The 21,590-nt window shown below is 46.1% G+C and overlaps 1 protein-coding gene across 2 annotated transcripts in view; it reads right to left on the bottom strand.

The window, feature by feature from the left end:
- The window catches only part of FAM120C (family with sequence similarity 120C), a 183,763-nt gene extending 163,221 nt beyond the window's left edge, over window positions 1–20,542 (bottom strand). Inside the window, exon 1 of one of the 2 annotated variants that reach the window (XM_033921801.1) lies at window positions 19,708–20,542. In XM_033921801.1, the coding sequence (XP_033777692.1) occupies window positions 19,708–20,286 (579 nt within the window). In that variant the 5' untranslated portion in view covers window positions 20,287–20,542. The remainder of the gene's footprint in view (window positions 1–19,707) is intronic. The other variant, XM_033921812.1, reaches the window with a different exon arrangement.
- Window positions 20,543–21,590: the final 1,048 nt, after the last annotated feature.

Here is a 21,590-nt window from a genome sequence, read left to right as displayed (position 1 = left end):
TTCCTTTACTTTGACTTTTGTCCTTACCTGACAATGCCAAAAAGAAGGGGTCGAAGTGCCGCTGTAGCCTCACGGCGCCTCGACCCCGCAAGAGTCGGCAACATCAAGGACCTAATCCGTCGGATGCAGGAAGTGTCGGCGGCAGCGGCGGCTTCACCGTTGGAGGCTATCGTTGGTGAGCAAGAGGTAGTCTCCCCGGGACTGGAGATCTCACTGAGCCCCGACGCTAGAGCACCTCCCCCTCTCCCTCAGAACACCAGTTCCCCTCGGGCAGTGGAGCCATCGGAGGTCGGTGAGCTCCTGTCCCCTGAGGCTTTAGACACCAGGGGAGCCTGGATTTGGACTCCTGCTTCGGGAGTCCTATGTTGGCTGAGGCTCATAACAGCATGAGGGACTGCAGCTTCCAGGAGAACAGCATACAGGAGAAGAGGTCAGCTATATTAAATCTTCCCATTCAATTTGAACAATCTAATATAATAGAGAAACCCCGAGAAATAACTCTTGAGGCGATATGGGATCTAATAGCGGACCTGGCAAAATCAATTAAACCTCAAATTGAATTAAAATTAAACACCCATGAAACAGATATTAAAAGCTTACAAACTGAAATGCAGGACCTTAAAGACTCAAATGCTGCCACTAAACAATTTCATGAAAGATAATACAAATATGAGAAGAAAATTGGAAGCTCTGGATAATCTTTCTCGTAATAATAATCTCAGGTTAATTAATTTTCCTAGAGTGGCAAAAATACCTCCGAGAAATATGATAAAAAGGTATATGATAGAAATATTGGACATATTACATTACATTACATTACATTAGGGATTTCTATTCCGCCATTACCTTGCGGTTCAAGGCGGATTACAAAAGGTTAAATTAAAGAACAGAATTATAATGAATTATAGATTTACAGGATAGCGGAGTTGCAATGAATTACAGAATTGCAATGAATTACAGAATTACCGAATTACAGAATTGCAGGATTGTAGAGTTATATGAGTTATAATGAATAGCTTGAGGGGTAAGATGTAGATCTTAAGGGTTTTTAGAGGTCGTGTTGTTATTGTTGTTTTAGGAATTTCTTGAAAAGGGTGGTTTTTATTTCTTTTCTGAAAGTCTTGTAGTCTGGAGTGGTCATCAGAAGGTTGGTGATCTGGTTGTCCAGTCTTGCAGCTTGTGTGGCTAGGAGGCCGTCATGTAGTTTAGTTCTTTTTACTTCTTTGGATGGGGGGGGTATGAATGGGGAGTGCGTTTTTCTGTGTCTGGTATTGGTTGCTTGTATGAGGCGATTGTTCAGGTATGATGGACTGTCTCCGTGTAGGGTTTTGAATAAAATGCAGTAGAATTTGAATTGGATTCTTTCTTGGATTGGGAGCCAGTGTGAGTTGATGAAGGCCTCAGTGATGTGGTCGTGTTTTTTCAATGAATAGACGAGTCTTAAGGCTGTATTTTGGATTGTTTGGAGTTGTCTTATCGTGGTTGCCGGACATGGGAGGAAGAGTATGTTACAGTAGTCCAATATACTTAGAATTAGGGATTGTACTATAAGTAGGAATTGTGTACTTTCAAAGAATTTTCGGACTTGTCTCAGGTTTCTCATGATTGCGAATGATTTTTGGGTTGTTTTGTTTATTTGGGGTTGCATTGTGCAGCGTCTGTCTATGGTCATGCCTAGTAGTTTTATGGTTGTTTGGATTGGATATTTGGTTGCGTTTATGTCTAGGGTGGTTGTGGTTTGGATCTTGTCATTTTCTAGGAGGATGAATTTGGTTTTGTCTTGGTTGAGTTTAAGTTTGTGATTTTCCATCCAGGTTGTGATTGCTTCCAGTGTTTGGTGAAGTTCGTCTGTCATGGTAGGTTTGGAGTGATCGTATGGGATGAGGATGGTGATGTCATCCGCATAGCTATAGGATGTTATACTTAGATTATCCAGATGAGTTCCTAGAGAGGCAGTGTATAGATTGAAGAGGATGGGGGATAGTGGAGATCCTTGTGGTACGCCGCAGGGGTTTGACCAGGATTCTGATTTTTCGTTATTTGATTTTACTCTGTAGGTTCTGAGTTTTAGGAATCCTTCGAACCATGAGTATACTTTATCTGAGATGCCTATTGCATCTAAGATCTGAAGAAGGATGTTGTGGTCTACTAGATCGAATGCCGCCGATAGGTCCAGTTGTATGAGTAGCATCTTTTTCCCTGTACTAAGTTGTTGTCTGACGGTATCCATGAGGGAGCCTAGTAATGTCTCTGTGCTGAAGTTTGTTCTGAATCCTGATTGCATGGGGTGGAGTAGGTTATGGTCCTCTATGTAATTGGTGAGGAGTTTGGCTACTAGGCCTTCTATAATTTTGACATATAGCGGGATTGAGGCTATAGGTCTATAGTTGGATGGGAGGTTTTGTGGTGCCTTTGGATCTTTTTGTATTGGGGTGATGACAATTTCGCTGAGGTTGTTAGGGAATGTGCCCTCTGTGAGCGTGTATTGGATCCATTGTAGAGTTATGGTGCGGAACTTTACACTAGAGGTGGTAAGGAGATATGAGGGGCAATGGTTGAGGTCACAGGAGGCATGGCTGTATTTTTTGTAGAGTTTGTTGAATTCTGCCCATTGTATGTTTGGGAATTTAGTCCAGATTCTGTCTGCTGCGATTGCCTCTTTTCCTGTAGGGTGGATTGTGATAGGATTTAGATTGGATGGGTTGAGGATGAGAGTGGCTCTGGTATTGGTGATTTTATTCTTGAAGTGTTCTGCTAAGATGGTGGGTGATGGTGGAGGTGTGTCCGTGGAGTTAGTGTATGGTTTGGTGTCTGTTAATTCTTTCAGGATTTGGAATATTTTTTTGGAATCTTGTGTTTCTGTGCCTATGAGATTGGTGTAGTAGCTTTTCCTCTTGTCTTTTAGTAGATTTTTGTATTGTTTGTTGATTTTTTTCCAGTCGGTTTTTGTTTGTTCTTGGTTCTTTTTTCTCCATTTTCTTTCTAATCTTCTACACTGTCTTTTGAGTTGGAGTAATTCACTGTCAAACCATTGGTCTGATTTCCTGCTGGTTCTGGTTTTGGTTTGTAGGGGTGCCAGATTGTCAAGGGCGTTGGTGGATTCATTTTTCCAGTGGGAGATGAAGTTTTTTGGGTCGCCTTCTTGGATGTTTTCATCTACATGTGACCAGAAGATGGTTGGGTCGATGTGTTTGCGTGAGGTATATGTGGTTTTTTTTGATTGAGGTGTGTGTTTGGTTTTGGTCCATTTGATGTTGAAGTTATAGATGTAGTGGTCTGACCATAGGGATGGGGACCATGTTCCGTTAGGGGTTTGGATTTCTTGATTGGATGGATTGTGAGACATGAATGCTGCAATGTCTAGTTGATGACCTTTTTCATGAGTGGTTTGTGGGTTTAGGATCTGGAAGGATAATGCATTGAGGAATGATAGACAATTGTTTGCTGGTGTGGAGGTTGGGTCTTCTAGGTGTAGGTTTAGGTCTCCTAGGATGAGGTTAAAATCGGCTGTTAATGAGTTTTGGTAGATGAAGTTTTCAAATTCGGGTCTCACTGTGGTCCAGTTTCCTGGTGTTATGTAGCAGAGCAGGCAGTTTAGAGAGTTTTTTTGTGTTGTGTTTGTGAGTTGGCATGCTAGGAAATCCAATTGTGCCCAACCCGACCATGTGCCTCAGGCCGCGCCCCCAGGTGGGACCTAAGGCTCCAGGGCCTATTCTGATTGGCCCACGCGCCTTAGGCCCCACCAGTAGGCGGAGCTTTAGGATGGATGGGCCAATCCGGCCTCATTCCTTCTATGGCTGCCTGCCGGACAGGCGGGTTTGGCTCCCGTCTGTCCGGCCAACTACCAAAGGTACGGGGAAGGGGGGTGGGGGGGTCGTGGGGGTCGCCAGGGGGGTCGCGGGTCGGCTGGGGGGGCGGTCGGAGGGTCTTGGGGGGGGCGGTCGTTGGGGGGGAGGGGGGTTTGCGTCGAGGGCAGGAGGGCCTGGGATCCCTCCTGCCCGTAATGTAGTGCGGGGTGGGGTTAGGGGGTCGCCGTGGCCAGGAGGGTTTGGGCTCCCTTCTGGCCCAACTACCAAAGGTACGGGGAAGGGGGGTGGGGGGGGCCGGGGGGGTCGCGGGTCGGCTGGGGGGCGGTCGGAGGTTCTTGGGGGGGGGCGGTCGTTGGGGGGAGGGGGGTTTGCGTCGAGGGCAGGAGGGCCTGGGATCCCTCCTGCCCGTAATGTAGTGCGGGGTGGGGTTAGGGGGTCGCCGTGGCCAGGAGGATTTGGGCTCCCTCCTGGCCCGATATTGTTGGGGAGTCGGCGGTCCTTCGGGGGGGAGGGATGTATCGGACGTCGGGGGGGGCATCAGGCTTTCAGGATGGGGACAGACCTTCAAGGGGGGACAGTGCACGGAAGTCAGGGGGGGTGAACGGAGAGTCGGGACAGCGCACGGAAAGTCAGGGCGGGCGAAAGGAGCGTCGGGCAGCATGCGCGGTATACCCGTGAGCGCGGTATACCAAAGTTTTTGTACATATCATCGTGATTTCTGCGCGCTATACCCGTGTGCGCGTTTTATACGGGTGCGCGTTATTTGCGTGAAAATACGGTATATCCCTGTTTTTCTTCTTCTTTATATTTCAATGATTCTTTTTGGCTCACTGCTTTACATCTTGGATCCATGAATTGAGGACTTGAGGAGGAGACTATGATTACTTTTGCTGTGATAGTGATTGTTACTTTGGAATTTTATTTTTCTTTATTGCTTCTCCTTTCTGTACAAGTGTATACTTGATATTTTTTGAAAATTGATAAATAAATAAATTTTTAAAAAAAGAATCTTCCCTTGCCATCACATCTACTCTATAAAATTTGGCAAATGTATGTAGAGTGGACCAAGTCACTGCCCTACAAATCTCAAGGGAGACTGCCCTAGCTTTGGCTCATGATGAAGCTACACTCCTGGCCGAGACTGCCTCAACGGAAACAGGAAACTGCTTCCCACAGATAATGTAGGCTGACGAAATAGTCATAAGGATCCATTTGGCAATAGTGGCCTTGGAGGCAGGCGCGCCTTGCTTAGCCAAATGAGGAGGCACAAACAAGAGACTAAACTCATTAGTGACCTCAAGATACTGAAGAACTCTTTTCACATAACATAAGAACAGCCTTAGTGGGTCAGACCAATGAGCCATCAAGCCCAGTAGCCTGTTCTCATGGTGGCCAATCCAGGTCACTAATACCTGGCCAAAACCCAAGGAGTAGCAATATTCCATACTACCAATTCAGGGCAAGCAGTGGCTTCTCCCTGTCTTTGCCAATAACATACTACAGGAACTTGTTCAAACCTTTCTTAAAACCAGCTACGCTATCCGCTCTTACCACAACCTCTGGCAATGCGTTCCAGAGCTTAACTATTCTCCGAGTGAAAATTTTTTTCATCCTAATGGTTTTAAAAGTATTTCCCTGTAACTTCATCAAGTGTCCCCTAGTCTTTGTAATTTTTGACAGAGTGAAAAATCGATCCACTTGTACCCATTCTACTCCACTCAGGATTTTGTAGACTTCAATCATATCTCCCCTCAGCCCTCTCTTTTCCAAGCTGAAGAGCACTAACCATTTTAGTCTTTCCTCATATGAGAGGAGTTTCATCTTCTTTACCATCTTGGTTGCTCTTCTTCTTTGAACCTTTTCTAGCACCACTATATCTTTCTTGAGATAAGGAGACCAGATTTGAATGCAATACTCCAGATGAGGTCACACCATGGAGCAATACAGGGGCATAATAACATTCTTAGAACAAGTGAACTGGAATGCAGGTAAATTGACCTCTTAATTGAAATGAAACACCAAAATTTCCTTTGGCAGAAAAGAAGGGACATTGCGTGGAGAAGCTCCAGTGTCCAATATCTTCAGGAAAGGTTCTCTACATAAGAAAGCCTGCAGCTCCAAGACTTGTCTTGCCAATGTCACAGCCACTAGAAAAACAGCCTTTATCGTTAAATCCAGCAGAGATGCTTCTTCCAGTGGCTCAAAAGCCTGCAGAACCACATCAAGCTCCCAGGAAGGGAATGGGAGGCTTGACCGGTGGTCTGATGTGGACAGCACCCTTCAAAAATCTGGCTATGTCTGAATGAGATGCCAGAGTAGGTCTGCGGTCGCGGGCTCTGAAACAAGAGAGCCCTGCAACTTGAACCCAAAGGGAAGCCACAGTAAGCCCCTTGTCAAGGCCAGTTTGAAGGAGAGCTAACATGATAGAAATCGGAGCTGAAAAGGGTTCCACACACTCCTCAGAGCATCAATGTTGGAAAGTCTCGAGAAGGGTGGTAATAACCACCTCTGAATAAACCTTGCACGTTAATGCTTCATGTTCAAGAGCCATGATGTAAAAGCAAAGCAATCTGGAACCTCCATGCATACTGGACCCTTCTTTCTGTCTTTCTTTCTCTCTCCCTGTCCCCCCTTTCTTTCTGTCTATGTTTCTCTCTCCCTTGCCCCACACCCCCCACCAGGAACGTACAAGCGCTGGTCCCACAGTCTTCCCTCCCACTCCTGCCCGACATAAATTCTGACGTTGGAGAGGAAGTTCCAGGCCAGCCAAGCAGCGATTGTCTGGCCCGCTTGGATGTCAGAATTGACGTCAGGGGGGAGGGGGAGGGGGGGAAGGCTGTGGGCCTGGCGTTGGTACACGCCTGGCATTATGAAATCAGGGAGAACAGAACGCAAAGGCAACGCGAGTCTAGCGCGGAGCCTGGGATGGGCTCCGCGATCAACTCACATTGCCTTTGCGATTGACCTTTTGGGTACCCCCTGCCCTAGAGGGTCTGGGTCTACTATCAGGCAGGTTCTTCAGCCGACTGAACACCATAGAATTCATTAAATCGACCAGGCCCTAGCAAAACAACAAGTGCTCTGAAGGGAATTCTCGCCAAAGAAATCTTTGGAAGTCTAATCCAGAGCATTCTGTGGGCAGAAATGGAACACGCCAAAACCCGCATAAGGCATATAAAGCGGTAGTCACATAAGCTAACCCAGCCAAAAGAAGCTGAGGAGGATAATCTACAGTAGAGAATGACACGGGGAGCGATCCCCGCAGGGAGCTGCAGCGTGGCTGCGGGTTATGGAGACTCCAAAGCCAAATCGCCGCAGACACGGGGACAAAAGTTTTCACCGCCCGCAAAAACAGTGAAAAGATTTGTCCCCGCAGGCCAATGTACCCCCTTCTAGGAACCGCTATTTACCTGTGTTTCACCGTGCTCCTCATTTGTCAGATCAACCCTTCCTGCCAATAGAACCCGCCCCCCCCCCCCCCCCCGACGATCGCCGGCAGGAAGGTGCTCAGCCCTTCATGCCGACAGAACCAGCCCTCCCCAACGATCGCGGCAGGAGGGTACCCATCCCCTCCTGCCTACCCCAACAGCCCCCCCGACGATCGCAGCAGGAGGATATCCAACCCCTCCTGCCAGCTCCCCAACAGCCCCCCTATGATCACTGGTAGGAGGGTGCCCAACCCCTCCTGCCGGCCCCAACGGCCCCCTATATCGCCAATAGGAGGGTGCCCAACCCCTCCTGCCGGACCCTCCCCCAACAAACCCCGCCATCCCGAAACACCACCCTTAGTCTTACTTTCCAAGTTGGACCGGACGGCTCCTCGCTCGTCTGGCCAGCAGGCCTGCCTCCGTCCAAATGAGGCGGGCCCGCCCCTCCCCTGCCTAACCCACAGGATCCTAGGGCCTGATTGGCCCAAGCACCTAAGGCCCCTCCTATAGCGGGAGTGGCTTTAGGTGCCTAGACCAATCAGGCCCTAGGATCCTGTGGGTTGGGCAGGGTAGGGGCGGGCCCGCCTCATTTGGACGGAGGCAAGCCTGCTGGCCATACGTGTGAAGAGCCGTCCGGTCCAACTTGGAAAGTAAGACTAAGGGGGTTCCGGGGTGGGAGGGTTCGTTGGGGGGGGTCCAGCAGGAGGGGTTGGGTACCCTTCTGCTGCGATTGTCGGGAGGGCCGTTGGGGGGGGTCTACAGGAGGGGTTGGGTGCCCTCCTGCCGTGATCGTTGGGGGGAGGGGAGACTTGCAGCCGTAGCCGCGGTCACTATGCTAATCACGGCAGGGAGATCTTTGCCGCGATTAGGTACAGCGGCCGCGTCTACTTACCATGTAGGCTAACATTGTAAGCATTAAAAGTACATGTCGTGTTTGTTTTTGTATAGTTATTAACTAATATTTAACTAAGTTTTAAAGTTTTAAAGAATGTTTCCTTTATACGTAAATAAAGAAAAGTATATAAAATCGTACCCGTTTGAGGCTTTTATGTATGCAGCTGTGACGGTGACGGGGCGGTGAATGGGGTTGCAGTGGCGGTGACGGGACGGTGAATGGGGTGGCAGTGGCGGTGACGGGGCGGTGAAGGGAATGGCGGTGACGGGGCGGTGCAGAGGATGGTGAGACGGGGACGGGGCGGTGACGGGGACCAATTTTTTCACCGTGTCATTCTCTAATCTACAGTCTCACTCTCCAGGGTACATAGGCGAGACAGATAGGTGTGTGTGACAACAGATGCCACCAAAGAAGCCTGAAAGCCCAAAGCAGCTGCATTAAAAAGCCTCCAGAGGACAATGTCCACAGGGCAGTCCTGCATATCTGTAAGCACCACAGAACTTCCCCCGGATAGACAGGTGCAGTCAGGCACCTAAATAACCAAAGAATCCACTCAAGGCTGATCCAGATCCTGCGGGCACTCCAGTGCCAGAGAGTACCAGTGAGACATGGTCCTCGCTTACAAAAAAATAACACCTTCCAGATAGTCACATTGCGCTGACATTTAAATGATCAGATAAGGGTGTCAGGGAAAGGTGGGAGACTGAGAGCACGCACCAGAAAGCCAGGATAAAGAAGATGGAGCTGGCTGAGTGACCAATGTAATTCCTGCAAAGACTCAGAAATAAGATTTGGCAAAGCCAAACAAGACTGAAACAAGAGCAGAACTGTGGGATCACCACCCAGATCCAAGAGCCCCTCTAGGATCCAAAGATCCTTGGAAGCGCTGCACCTTGAAAGGAGGAGTTAGCAATTTTGGACATCAGCATAAAGACCAGGATCAGAAACAACAGCTGACTGAGACATGGACATGCCCAGAGAAGCAACATCACTGGGAGACGCAGCGGATGAGGAGCAGGCCTGCACAGGGGAAGAATGCTTGCTTTTAAAAGGTTTTTTTTTTTCTTTTTTTACAACTGTTTCAGAAACTCTGAGAAAGTCTCTGGCTCCTGGGGCGCATAGTCACCCTCTGATGACTTAACCATGTGATTCAGAGGTTGCAGAAGAACCGCAGCCATGTGCACAGCACTATGAGCCATGCAGAGCCCCCAAAATAAAGAAGGCTGCCCTACCGGGCTAGCCGAGTGTTGTCACCTGCTTGACTAGAGGAGAGGTTAAGTTTTGCGCTGCTGCCCTTCCCAGCTGCACCATGCAGAACATAGTGCAAGAACGCTCCTAAAGTGCCTAATTTGCACAATCCTGGCAGAAATTCACCTTAGAAGAGCCTAAGGACTCCATTCCAAAAAGATTTGAGGCAATATGAGTAGCCTCGCGAGACTGCTGCTGAAGCTTGGCAGCTATTTTCGTCGCTGAACGAGTATGGGTAGGAGCGACTGGGAATCGCTCCTGCCCCAGCGCGCTGCTAGACCACCAGGGAAACAAGGTAGGCCTGGGGTCTTTCCTCTGGGGGTTGATGGTATCTGTCTGGCCAGGGAGGGAGAACGCTCTCTTTTCTTGTAGGGGGCTTGCAAATGGTGGGAAAAAGTCTCCGGATTGGGCGGGGCCTGGGCTGGTAGCAGCGGCAGAAGCAGAGAAGTAACACTACTGGGAGGGAGGGTGACAGGAATGGTACTTTGGGGGGAACTCAAATACAGACAGAGACCCCCAAAGAAATCCGGGTAATTGGACATCTGGATAATCAGCATTCTGATAATCGGTGTTTTACTGTACATGGAATTAAATATATATTTGTTCACAAAGAAGAAACTGATGAAAACAAGAAAGAGAGATGGAAAGAAAGCAGCACAATACTGTAGCTAGAACTAGAGGATATCATCAATTTGTACCACTTGACTCAAATGCCATTCATGTGAGCAAGATTTCAAATGATACTACGGTATTGGCCTATATATGGTTTTTGCAATCCAAACAGTGGGTGCAGCTACCTTATATGGGGCGGCCTATCTAATGACATCGTAGATAAGCTGCCCCATTAGTAGATCCCCCCGTACCTTTTAAAATAATGTAGCTCCCTCGCTGGCCTTCTGCCTCCTGCCTTGTCGCGGCCATGGTGCAAAGCAGGAGCGATCTTGTCAGCATCCAGCCTGCCTCACACTGCTTCCTCAATGCCTGCATCAGTTCTCATGGGAATCGCGAGGAGAACCGACACAGGCATTGATGAAGCAGCGCAGGGCCGGCTGGACGCTGAAAAGATTGCTCCTGCCCTGCACTGCGGCCGCGACATGGCAGGAGGCAGCCAGCGAAGGTAAGATATTTACCGAGGGGGAGAGATGTATAGGCCGTCCCCATGTGGTTTTAAAACTCTTAGATAAGCCGCGGCTTGTAACATGGGGTGGTTTATTTAAGAGTTTTAAAACATGTATAGGCATTTTTTGCGGCCTATACAATGGGGCGGCCTATATGTGGAGAAATATGGAATTATATACAGTATATTAGAATATAAACTGAGATTTTGGGGCAAAAAAATGACTGCTGCAAGATTCCCCGAGACAGTCTTACAAAGTTTGCCACGGGGTCTCCTACCCTCCTCACCGCTGGACCACCAGGGACATAACATAGACCTGTAGGGGTACCAGGAGGGACGGGCTAGTTGCACAAAGTTGCCGGAAGAGATTGAAGGCAGCTACAGTTCCCCGCTCCACTGGACTACCAGGGAAGTACTGGAGGCCTGCGGTGGGTCCAAGGGAGGCAGACTGTCTGTACCATTTAACCAACAGGGCAGTACTGTAGGCCCGGAGTGGGTCTGAGGGGGGGATCCATTCCGGGAAGGGGGGCAGATTGACTGGCTGTTTGGCTGCAGAGCCAGCAGACAAGACACCAGAGAAGAGGGGTTGCTTCTGCCCTGTACAGGTACTTGAATATAAACCATCAGTTTATATTTGAGTCAACATTTTCCCTCCATTTTGGGAGTAAAAGGTTACCTTGGTTTATATTCAAATTGGTTTACATTACATTCGAGTATATAAAAGTACTTATTTTGTGGCCAAAACTTTGAGTATTCACACTACAATGCCATGCTTGAGGATATCACAATTTCTCCCTGGTAATTATGTTGCATGCATATACGATAACAAATGGTGGATTGGCAACACTGCAGAAGTATCAGTTGAAGAAAATAACATATTGAAAAAGTTTATGCATCCACACGGACCTGCTAATTCATTTTACTGGTCTGAAAGACAAGACATTTGCTGGGTGACAGAAAAACACCTTATTTCTGTACTCTCTTCTCCATTGGTTACATTATCTGGTCGACAATATCAGTTTCCAGAAACTATTTTGGCAAATGTAATGCATAAATTCAATAAAGTGCAATGAATGAATAATAAAAGCAGTCAGAACTCTGGCTTGAGAACCAATAGAAGATACCCACCTTAGGCTTGGGAACCCTAGGTCAAGCTGCCCAGTCATTGGTTTGGGAACCAGACAGGCATCCACTAAAGGCTTTGGAACCTCAATGAAGAAACCAAAACTACAGGCTTGGGAACCTGAACTAAGAGACCCACCTGTGGCTGGTACTGCACCGCTATCAGGCATGACCCTCTACAATGATGAGGTTGCTGGTTCAAATTTCTTGAACTAGTAGTGGCAATGCCACCTTGGACCAACACAATCAAATATTTTCCTCATAAAAAATGGAAAAAAGTTTATAACTTGAAGAGCTGACCATCTAATATAATAAAACCCTAAGCGCGCATGAGCACTCTTACCTGCGTGTTCCGTTTTCCGGGAGCTGTAGGGCCCCGCCGGCAAGAATGCATATGCGTGCTTCTACTCCCTCTCTCACTGTAAGTTTGCCGCCGTCGTCACCCCCTCCCCCCGTACACCCTTTCCCAGCGCACAAGAACCCCCATTGACCCTCCCACCGCAAGACGCACAAACCTCCCGGCTCCAGCAGTGGCCGCATCACACTAAAGACGCTGCTTCGTGGCCTTCCCATGCTCTGATTTCTTCTGCCGGCGTCTCTGATGTCATCAGAGATGCGGCAGAGGAAATCAGAGCATGGGAAGGCCGCGAAGCAGCGTCTTTAGTGTGATGCGGCCACTGCTGGAGCCAGTAGGTTTGACGGTCATCTCGCAGTGGAAGGGCCAGTGGGGTCGGCTGCACGGCGGCGATAGTGGTGGGGGGTGGAGAGGGTTCTATTGCACAGGGGGATGGCTGGCTGGCAGGCAGGTTGGCTTCGGAGGGTGCGGGAGGGACAAAGTATGGAAGGCAGTGAGGGGGAGCAGGGAAGAGGTGTTTCTGGACCGGGGGAACAGGGAAGAGGGACCAGGGGAGCAGGGAAGAGGTGCTGCTGGCAGGGGGGAGAGAGTTGTACTGCACAGGGGGATGGCAGGCAGGCAGGCAAGCTGATTTCGGAGGGTGGGGGTGAGACAAAGTCTGGAAGGCAGTGAGGGGGAGCAGGGAAGATGTGCTACTGGACCAGGGAAGAGGTGCTGCTGGGCCAGGGGAGCAGGGAAGAGGTGCTGCTAGGCCGGGAGAGCAAGGAAAAGGGACAGGGGCGCAGGGAAGAGGGGCAGGGGAAGTACGGAAGAGGTGCTGCTGGACAGGGAGAGCAGGGAAGAGGTGCTGCTAGACCAGGGGAGCAGGGAAGAGGGACAGAGGGAGCACGAAACAGGTGCTGCTGCACAGAAAAGTGAGTTGGTGGAGGGAAATGCTGCTGCACAGGAAAATAGAGGGGGGTATGCTTCTGCTGCTACTGCACAGGGAAGTGGAGTGGGGAGGGAAATGCTACTGGTGAGAAAAGGGGGCTGGGGCTGAAAGGGAAAAGATGGGAGAAGGGGGCTGGGGGAGGGAAATGGGTTTGGAGCTGGAGCTGAAAATAGGGGACATATGAGGGAAGGAGGATTTACTAGCACCCGTTAATGTAACAGGCTTAAACTCTAGTATTTCAATATTAATGTAACACATTACAGGCAGTCCCAGTGTTAAGAACAAGTTACATTTATAAAGCTGTTCTTAAGTCAGATTTGTAACTCAGAACTTGTAGATTTTAAGATTCTTGCTACTTATCTCTGCTCCCAGCTTACAAAAAAGGCCAACTGCCCCTACCAGTGTTCCTTCTAAGGTACAGCATGCACAACCATACACTGTTCTTAATGTGGCCACACATCATTCCTGAATTGTAGGAGTCTATGTCACTGGAAATACTGCTCAGTGAAATCAAATGAAGCCGCAACTGTGTTCTGTAAGTCGCAGACTGCCTGTACTATGGAAACTTCCATGATCTTTGACCCTTATTTTCAGACACTGTTTGTTTGCATTGAAAAACAAAACCAAGTTATTTCAGCAGGTCTGAAATATGTTCTAATAGAATTAGTTTGAAAATGTTTCCAGAGTATTTTTTTTTTGTAAATGCTGGTTAAAAATACCCAATTTTTGACATTTTTTGAAAAAACACAAGCTTTACATTGAAATTATAAAGTAACAATATTAGCTAATAAGTTGAAATTGTATATTTGAGAACAAAGTCATGTCACAAAATAACAGACAAAATTTGACAGGGATAGCTTCATTATTACATGAGCCACCGAAGGCTAAACTTTGAACTTTTTGAGCACAGTTCATTTTTGGGCCTACTTTGAGGCTTTTTAAGTACCTCATTTTCAAAAAATGAAAATTCGCATTAGTTCCACTGAATAGATCGTAAAAAGTTGTATAAGAATGCCAAGTTTCATTCACCAAGGAAATATTTTGACTCAAAAGTTGCCAAAATTAGGAGGGATTCAAAATTGTATCAAGGACAGACGCAAAACGTGCAGCTCTCCCTTAACGTTGTTCTGCCTGCCTTTTAACCCTTACCGGATAATTTTTACCTGGGTGCAGTTTCTTCGGCGAGTTGTTGCCAATTATGAGTCGATATGGTGAAAAGGAAGGGAGCTGCCCGGTCAATTACTCCGGTGCCCGGGAGTTCCAAAAATCTAATCCAGATAGACGGAAAGACCCCAAAGCAAACAATTAGAACACTTCCGACTATGGAAGGCATGCTGAATTAAACAACGAGCCTTAGTTCAGATCGGGTTTCTCTTAACCCGATCCAGGGGCAGGCTCCTCTCCAACCCGGAGAGCCCTATGGAGAGCAAGACAGTGCAGTTTGCCCAAGGAGATCGGCAACTGCTAAGCCCTGGAGGAGCAGTGGGTGGAGAGTTGGAAAGAGGAGAGGAGCCTTGACATCAACCCTCACCATGGAGTCAGGAAAGGTTTCATCTTCCATTGGTAGAAGTGAACAGTTTGGAGAGTTGGTTAAGCCGCTGTGGTCAATATGGACGAACTGTGGAGAGCTATTGAAGTTATGGACTCCAACCTCAGAAAGGCAGTGACTATGGTAAGAACTGATTGCATTTCTATCAGCTCCCAGGTTAAATATCAATGGTGAAATGTTACAAAAACAAAAACATGAAGACAAATTAATCAAATTAAAATCTTAGAAATGGATATTGTTAAAGAAAGAGCTTATATCTAGAAAAAGTTGGAATATTTAGAGAATAAACAGAGAAGGAATAATTTGAGAATCTTGAACTTTCCTAAATTTCCAATAATATCAGCAGTTGAAATGGTCTGGAGATACTTGAAAGAGTCTTTGTTAATACCGGCAGAAAGTTTACCACCTATAAGGCTCAGTATATCTCTTTGGAGAGGAAACTGAGTTCTATCCCTACTGAACAGTGGGAATAGAAGATAATGAAATTAATTTGACTAATTTTCTGAAGAATTCACTAGAAGTAATAACTGAAAGATCTACTCTCATAGTGATATTTGCCTTGGAGTTTTATAGAGATTTAATACTTCGGACCTACTTTAGACATATGAATGAAATTTTTTTGTTTGACAATTCGAGTGTTCCCCGATTTATCTCAAGTAACACAAAAAAGAACAGATTTCCTGATATATAGACCAAGGGTTCAAGCCTTGGGAGCATCCTTTGTTTTGAAATTTCCTGTGAAAAGTTGTATTTCACTAGAGAGGAAAAATTATATTTTTTCTTTTAACCGAAACAACTAATATAATTTATTGTGGCTAAAGAGGGAGGGGGAGTGACTATCAGACAAATAACATCTCCTACAGTGTAACGAACTGGCTGTCAGAAACTATTTTCTAAGGCTGTCCTTTAGATTTATTTAATTTCTATTTTTTTTTTTTACTAATACTTGGATCCCTTAATTAGTGGACTAAATAATGAGCGTAATTTTCTTAACATTTTTTATTTGATTTCACATCAAGTGAATTTCATTTTTTAAATCTATATTCAAATAAAGTTTGCTTGTTTGTAATTTTGAAAATTTAATACTTTTTTTTTTTTTAAGTTGACAACATTGTGCAGGGATACTGTACATGGTTGTGGTTTGGTATCAAACAAAGAGCTATATCTCCACAAGTATTTAATTGGTGGATCTTAAATTTTATCAGAGTTCGTTTGGGTCATGTAAGAGTCAACATACAAAGTTTCATCAAAATCCGTAATGGTGGGATGGGGAGCCCAAGACCCTTGGGGGTACATGGGCCACGTGTTGGGGGTACGCAGCTTGGCTGCCGCGGAGAATATTCCTGCCCACCCATCCAAAGGCACGCTGCCGCTGCCAGAAATCACTCCTTGCTGCCCTCCACCCCCTCTCCTCCTTCAGCCGACCCACAGTGCTTCCCTCCGATGTCAGAACTGACGACAGGGGAAAGCCATCCAGCTCAGTAGGGCGGGAGGGGGGAGATTACCAGTTACCTCGTTGCCACACTCGCCCCTTCTGCCTTCAGTGACTTGTTGAGAGGATGCGCAGCCGGCAGCGGTTCACAAGCTGCACATAGCTGACCTGGAAACCTTTACTCCAACGTCAGAGTTGATGTTGGGAGGGAAGGCTTGTGGGTCAGCCACGTGCAGAATATGAATCACTACCTTTGTGTGTCCCCCAACATGCCGCTGAGGGCAGATGGAGCAAGTGTGGCTGGACCAAGTAAGGTGACACGATCATTCTGGGACAAAGGGAGAAAGGAGGGGGGGAAGGAGCGCTTTGGGGGCATTGGAGGGGCACGATTCTGGGACAATGGCTGGAAGGCAGGGAGGGGGTACGAACTCAACTCTGAAGGAAGAGGTGTAGCATGAACATGGGACACAAAAGGGAGGGAGGAAGGAGGCACTAATTTGGGACATAGGAAAGAGGGAATAGAAAGGGAGAATTGTTGGGCATGAGTGAGAGGGAAAGCGATGAAGAAAGAGGAAAATTGGGCATAGAGAGAAAGGATTGAGGTAGAGATGCATAGGGGAGAGAAGGATGAGAAGGAGAAATGTTGGATATGGTGGTGGAAAGGGAACAGAATGACAGATTGAAGGGGATGCAAGAGGGAGAAATATTGAACATAGTGATGGAGGGGGGTGATAGAAGGAGAAATGGGTAGTGGTGAAAAATGCTCCACATGATCCGGGGGATGAGAGAGGGCAAAATGTTGGACTCATGGAGGGACAGAGAAAGAGATGTTGGTTAGGGAAGGGAATGAGGTCCGGAGAAGAGGAAGCATGCAGGAGGCAGAAAGAAATATTGGATGCACAGTCAGAAGGAAATGCAACCAGAGACTTATGAAATCACCAGCCAATAAAGGTGTCTATATTTTGCACTATATTTTTCTGTTTTTCTATAGTTGTTACTGATGACATTGCATATTTTAAAGTTATCTGCCTTGACTTCTTTGAAAAAAAACCCCAAATATAAATAATTTATATTTTCTCTGCATACAGTGGTGTACTTTTTTTTTTTTTTAATTAAGGTTACCATAAGATTATATTGTGTGTCTATGAAAAATGGATGGAAGAAATTGCGTTACAATTAGTACTATTATTATGAGGGTATTTTGGTTTATTGCTGCTAGGGGATCAGGGTGGCTCGCTTGAGGTGGGGCTCACGTTGCCCCAGCGGAAAGTTCTCTACATGGCTATCTTGGTGGCGAAAAAGCTTCTGTTGCAACATTGGGTGGCTGACACAATGGCCTCTTTCCCGCAGTGGCTTGCTCACTTGACTGAGGTGGGCCACTATGAAGTACAGCATACTTCTCAGTCGGGGCACCTAGCACATCGGTGTTACCTAGCTCTTTGGCGAGGGCCTTGCTCCTGTGTCTGCAGCTCCTATGCACTGACTCCTTTCCAGGCATGGTGCCGTTTCTTCTTCCCTAGGTAGATACATGGTTGCATGGGGGTGTATGAATGACTGAGTACCTGATGAGTGTTTGTTGTGGCTTGAGGACGGTTGACTGTTGTATGGTGTGTATGGATGGGTGGATTTTCTTACTTAAAATGTCAATTGTGATGGGCATCTAACTAAGGATATATTGTTCCCTATCTCATTGTTAGCATGTTCTACTTCTTGCTGTGCACAAAACACAGGGGAAACAAATCCACAACAGATAGAATGATAGGGACAAGTGGAATTGTCCAATAAGAAAAGGTGCAATGAATAAAAATGTCTTTCAACTCATCTGAATAATCAGGTGATCCTTTATTCTTCCAAAAATACTCGACCCGACATGTACATGTTTCGGCCCTACGGCCTGCGTCAGGAGTCTTAGAGATCTTTGGGTATGAAATAACCTGGTGTATGGACCACTTTACAGCCAGCATTCGCATGACGGCGTTTTGATAAATACAGTTTTCTAGAGTGGTCCATACACCAGGTTATTTCATACCCAAAGATCTCTAAGACTCCTGACGCAGGCCGTAGGGCCGAAACATGTACATGTCGGGTCGAGTATTTTTGGAAGAATAAAGGATCACCTGATTATTCAGATGAGTTGAAAGACATTTTTATTCATTGCACCTTTTCTTATTGGACAATTCCACTTGTCCCTATCATCACTACTTCTTGCTGTGACACTTGCATGATTGTTTTGCACTGTTCCTATTTGATCCCCCTTTGGTTGTATGCCCCTTTTGCAATTCCTAATAAATATAATTTGGAAAAAAAAAAAAATATATATATATATATATATATATTATGAGTGTGGTGTCAGGGGCGGAGCTTGGGTAGGTTTGTGGCGGAGCATGGGCGGGGATACTCGGTTGATATTTGTTAGACTTAGGGGGTACTTGGCTTGAAGAAATTGAGAAACACTGCCCGAGACCAATTGACATGGAGTAACCCAATTACTCTTTTCCTTCTCCTAAAAATACAAGAACTAAAATAGTGTTCTTCAATACAAGGTCAGGGGAGGCTGCTAGAGACCTCTGGGATGATCCCCTGTTTTTTTGTTTGTTTTCCTATTATTCTGCCTCTCTACCCACTCAAGTTTAGTTTTATTTAAAATTTGATTAATTGCTTAATCTTACTTCTAAGCAATGTACAAAAATAAAAGGTTTAAAAACATTCAGGGAGGTACAATATTTGAGACATGGTCTTAACATACCAAAACTTACATTGCCAAAGGGGAAGGGAGGTAAGAAATACAATATAAGATAGGAAAGAAACAAATATGGAAAAAACATAAGGTAGGGGTTTGAGAAAGGAAAAGGAAAAAGAGACAAAGAAAAAAAAAAAAAGAGTTATGAAATGGAGTTAAGATCAAAAAAGGAGCTTATTCTAGCTTAAAGAGTCAGAGATCAAAGGCATCCCTAAAAAGAAAACATTTAATATTGCTCTTGAACCTGTTGAGAAGACATTCCTCTCTTAAATAAGCGGGAAGAGAGTTCCATGTTTGAGGTGCAGTAAGTGAAAAAATATATTGTCGCCTTGTATTAATGACTTTGAAAGCGGGGACTGTTAAGGTTAAAGTGGATGGTGGAAGACAAGGCATTTCTCAGTAGATAAAACAGAATCAATTTGGAAATGCTCAACCTTGAGGATAGCCCACAATGATGTATGAAGGTAGGCTGGTGGGGTAGATATCATTGACACACATTGGTCAGAAGTGTCATGGCCCCACATGGGAAGATATTTAGTGGCTCTACATCAGCTTATAGGAGTCCAAAGAGGGACACACAATGAAACTATTACATAGTAAATTTAGAACAAATCAGAAAAAAAAATTCACTCAACATGTAATTAAATTCTGAAATGTATTGCCAGATAATATGGTAAAAGCAGCTAGCTTAGCAGGTTTAAAAAAATTGTTTGGATGGTTTCTTAAATGAGATTTCCATAAACCATTATTAAGAGAGACTTAGGAAAAAAAAGGCACTAACTATTTCTAGAATAACCAGAATATAATCTGTTTTACTCTTTTGGAATCCTGGCAGGTACTTGTGACCAGGATTGGTTGGCCACTGTAGGGAAACAGGATACTGGGATTAATGGACCTTCATCTGTACCAGTAAGGCAATGCTTATGCTCTTGAACAGAGTGACCATATCCACAAAGAACAGTTTATCGCTACATTTGATCATTATATATATATATGTACTCACACGATTGGCCAGAAGCCGGGGGAGCAGGGTAGTGGGGAGGGGAGGAGGGTCAGGACTTCATCTCCCTTCTCCTCTTACCTTGACTCGGAAGCGGATCATGGCCAGGCGGATGCAGTGGCTGAGACAGGCGGGAGGCAGAAACCAGGCACGGGGTGGTGGGGTGCCCTTGTTGCCAACGTGGCCGACAATAAGCTGCGCTGTCTGTCGCTCTCCCTGCGCCCTTCTCGCCCATTCAGGCAGCCGTTCCTTGGCCAAAGCACCATTGAAAAGCAGTACCAGTTCCAGGCCGCCCTGGTATAGGCAAGCCTGTGACAGGGCCGCCAGGTAGCCCAGCATAGCATTCCACTGCCCGCCGCACACCCAATCTGTCTGGTAACCACCATAGAGTCGCTGCAGAGCCGAATCCGCGTCTATCAGTAGCCGGGCGGGGAGAGGCGCGTGCTGAGGCTGCAGGGCTTGCACGTGAGCTCCCGGTGACGGCTGGTAGGCACCTGGTGGGAGGCCCCCCGCGCGCTGCTGCTGCTGGTGATATTGTTGGTGAGAATGGTGGTGCTGTTGCTGACGCGCAACAGTGCGCGCGAGTTTCAGTAAGTCCACGGGCACCACTGCGCCAGGACAGCGCTTCTCCAGGAACTCCTGGAAACCCTGTACGCCCATTTTTTTTAAGAAAGCAAGCGTCCTCTTAGCTCACGCTAACTTAATAGTTTAACAAAAAAATAGGTAAGGCTGGGCTAAGTATAAATAAAAATATCCAGAAACAAACCCCCCCAAAATATACAAAATCCGGACATATGCGGCGCTTCAGCACTTTATGTTTGTGAAGTTCTTCTGGCTTCGGCCGCCATGTTCTCTTCTCCTCTCAGCCGCTCGCCTTGAGGGAGCTGACTACTTGGTTGTTTTACGTGACGCTAGGAGATTCTGGAAATTGTAGTTTTCATTTAATAGTCGCCTGGGGTTTTCAACCCCCGTCTCGACAGGTGCGAAACTACATTTCCCAGAGTGCACTGTGGTGGGCGTCCGGGGGTCACTTTATATTGGGGACATTTTTCTTCGGTTACTAATTAGGAAATTGAAAAAAAAAATCAAACTGTTTTAAAGTTGAAATTAGGACTCCAGGGTTGCTGCTATTTTAACAATTGTTAATTCGCTGCTCTTTTGTCTTACATTTTTTTTATTTTAAGGTTGGCCTGCTATACAACGCTGGGAGGTGTAGTATTCAGGGATTGCTCCGCGTAACTCCCCGAATTCCAGGCCCAATCAAAAAGGAACTACAGTACTATTCCCAATAAGCTTTTCTCTGATTCGCACGTGAAATGGCTCCCGCCTATGGAAACTTTCTTTAGGCATATACAGAAGTAGTTGCATCAAAAGAGCTTAAGAGTTTTTAAACGTCAAAATTTTCTTAAACAATGTTAAAATACTGTGAGAAGGTTCTTATGTGAAAACGGTCCCCCTGCGAGTCATGAGCAGCGACATAGTAGCCTCTTTAGTTTTACTATAAATCCCAAATTCTGCTTCCATGCTACTTCTATGTATAGAACTGGACTGTTACACTTATTTAAAACAAGTTTGCAACGATGTGTTTTATTTCTTCTTTTTTTTATCGTGCACTTTGCGTTGAAAGCCAGAGCCAGAATAAATGGCTCATTCACATGGTGTAGCCAATGGTTAAAACAAGTTTTCAAACGATGTGTTATTATTATACACTGTGCGTTGAAAGCCAGAATAAATGGCTCATTCACGGGCTGAAGCCAATGGGGAAACAGAAGTTAAACTAAATTTCCACACCTATATAGGGTCTGTTCATTTTCTTAAATACATTACACTTAATTTTAAATACCTACAGCAACTGTCCATAAGCCAGTAGTGAGATGGCTTGGGGAAATCCACTGTTTATTCCTAAGATAAGCAACATAAAATATGTTTTACTACTTAAGATCTAGGCCTAGATTCACTAAAGT

The sequence above is a fragment of the Geotrypetes seraphini genome, chromosome 1 (assembly GCF_902459505.1).
Source record: "Geotrypetes seraphini chromosome 1, aGeoSer1.1, whole genome shotgun sequence".
Taxonomy (NCBI): domain Eukaryota; kingdom Metazoa; phylum Chordata; class Amphibia; order Gymnophiona; family Dermophiidae; genus Geotrypetes; species Geotrypetes seraphini.
Note: the sequence above shows the minus strand (reverse complement) of the source record. Positions and strands in the feature narration are given on the sequence as shown.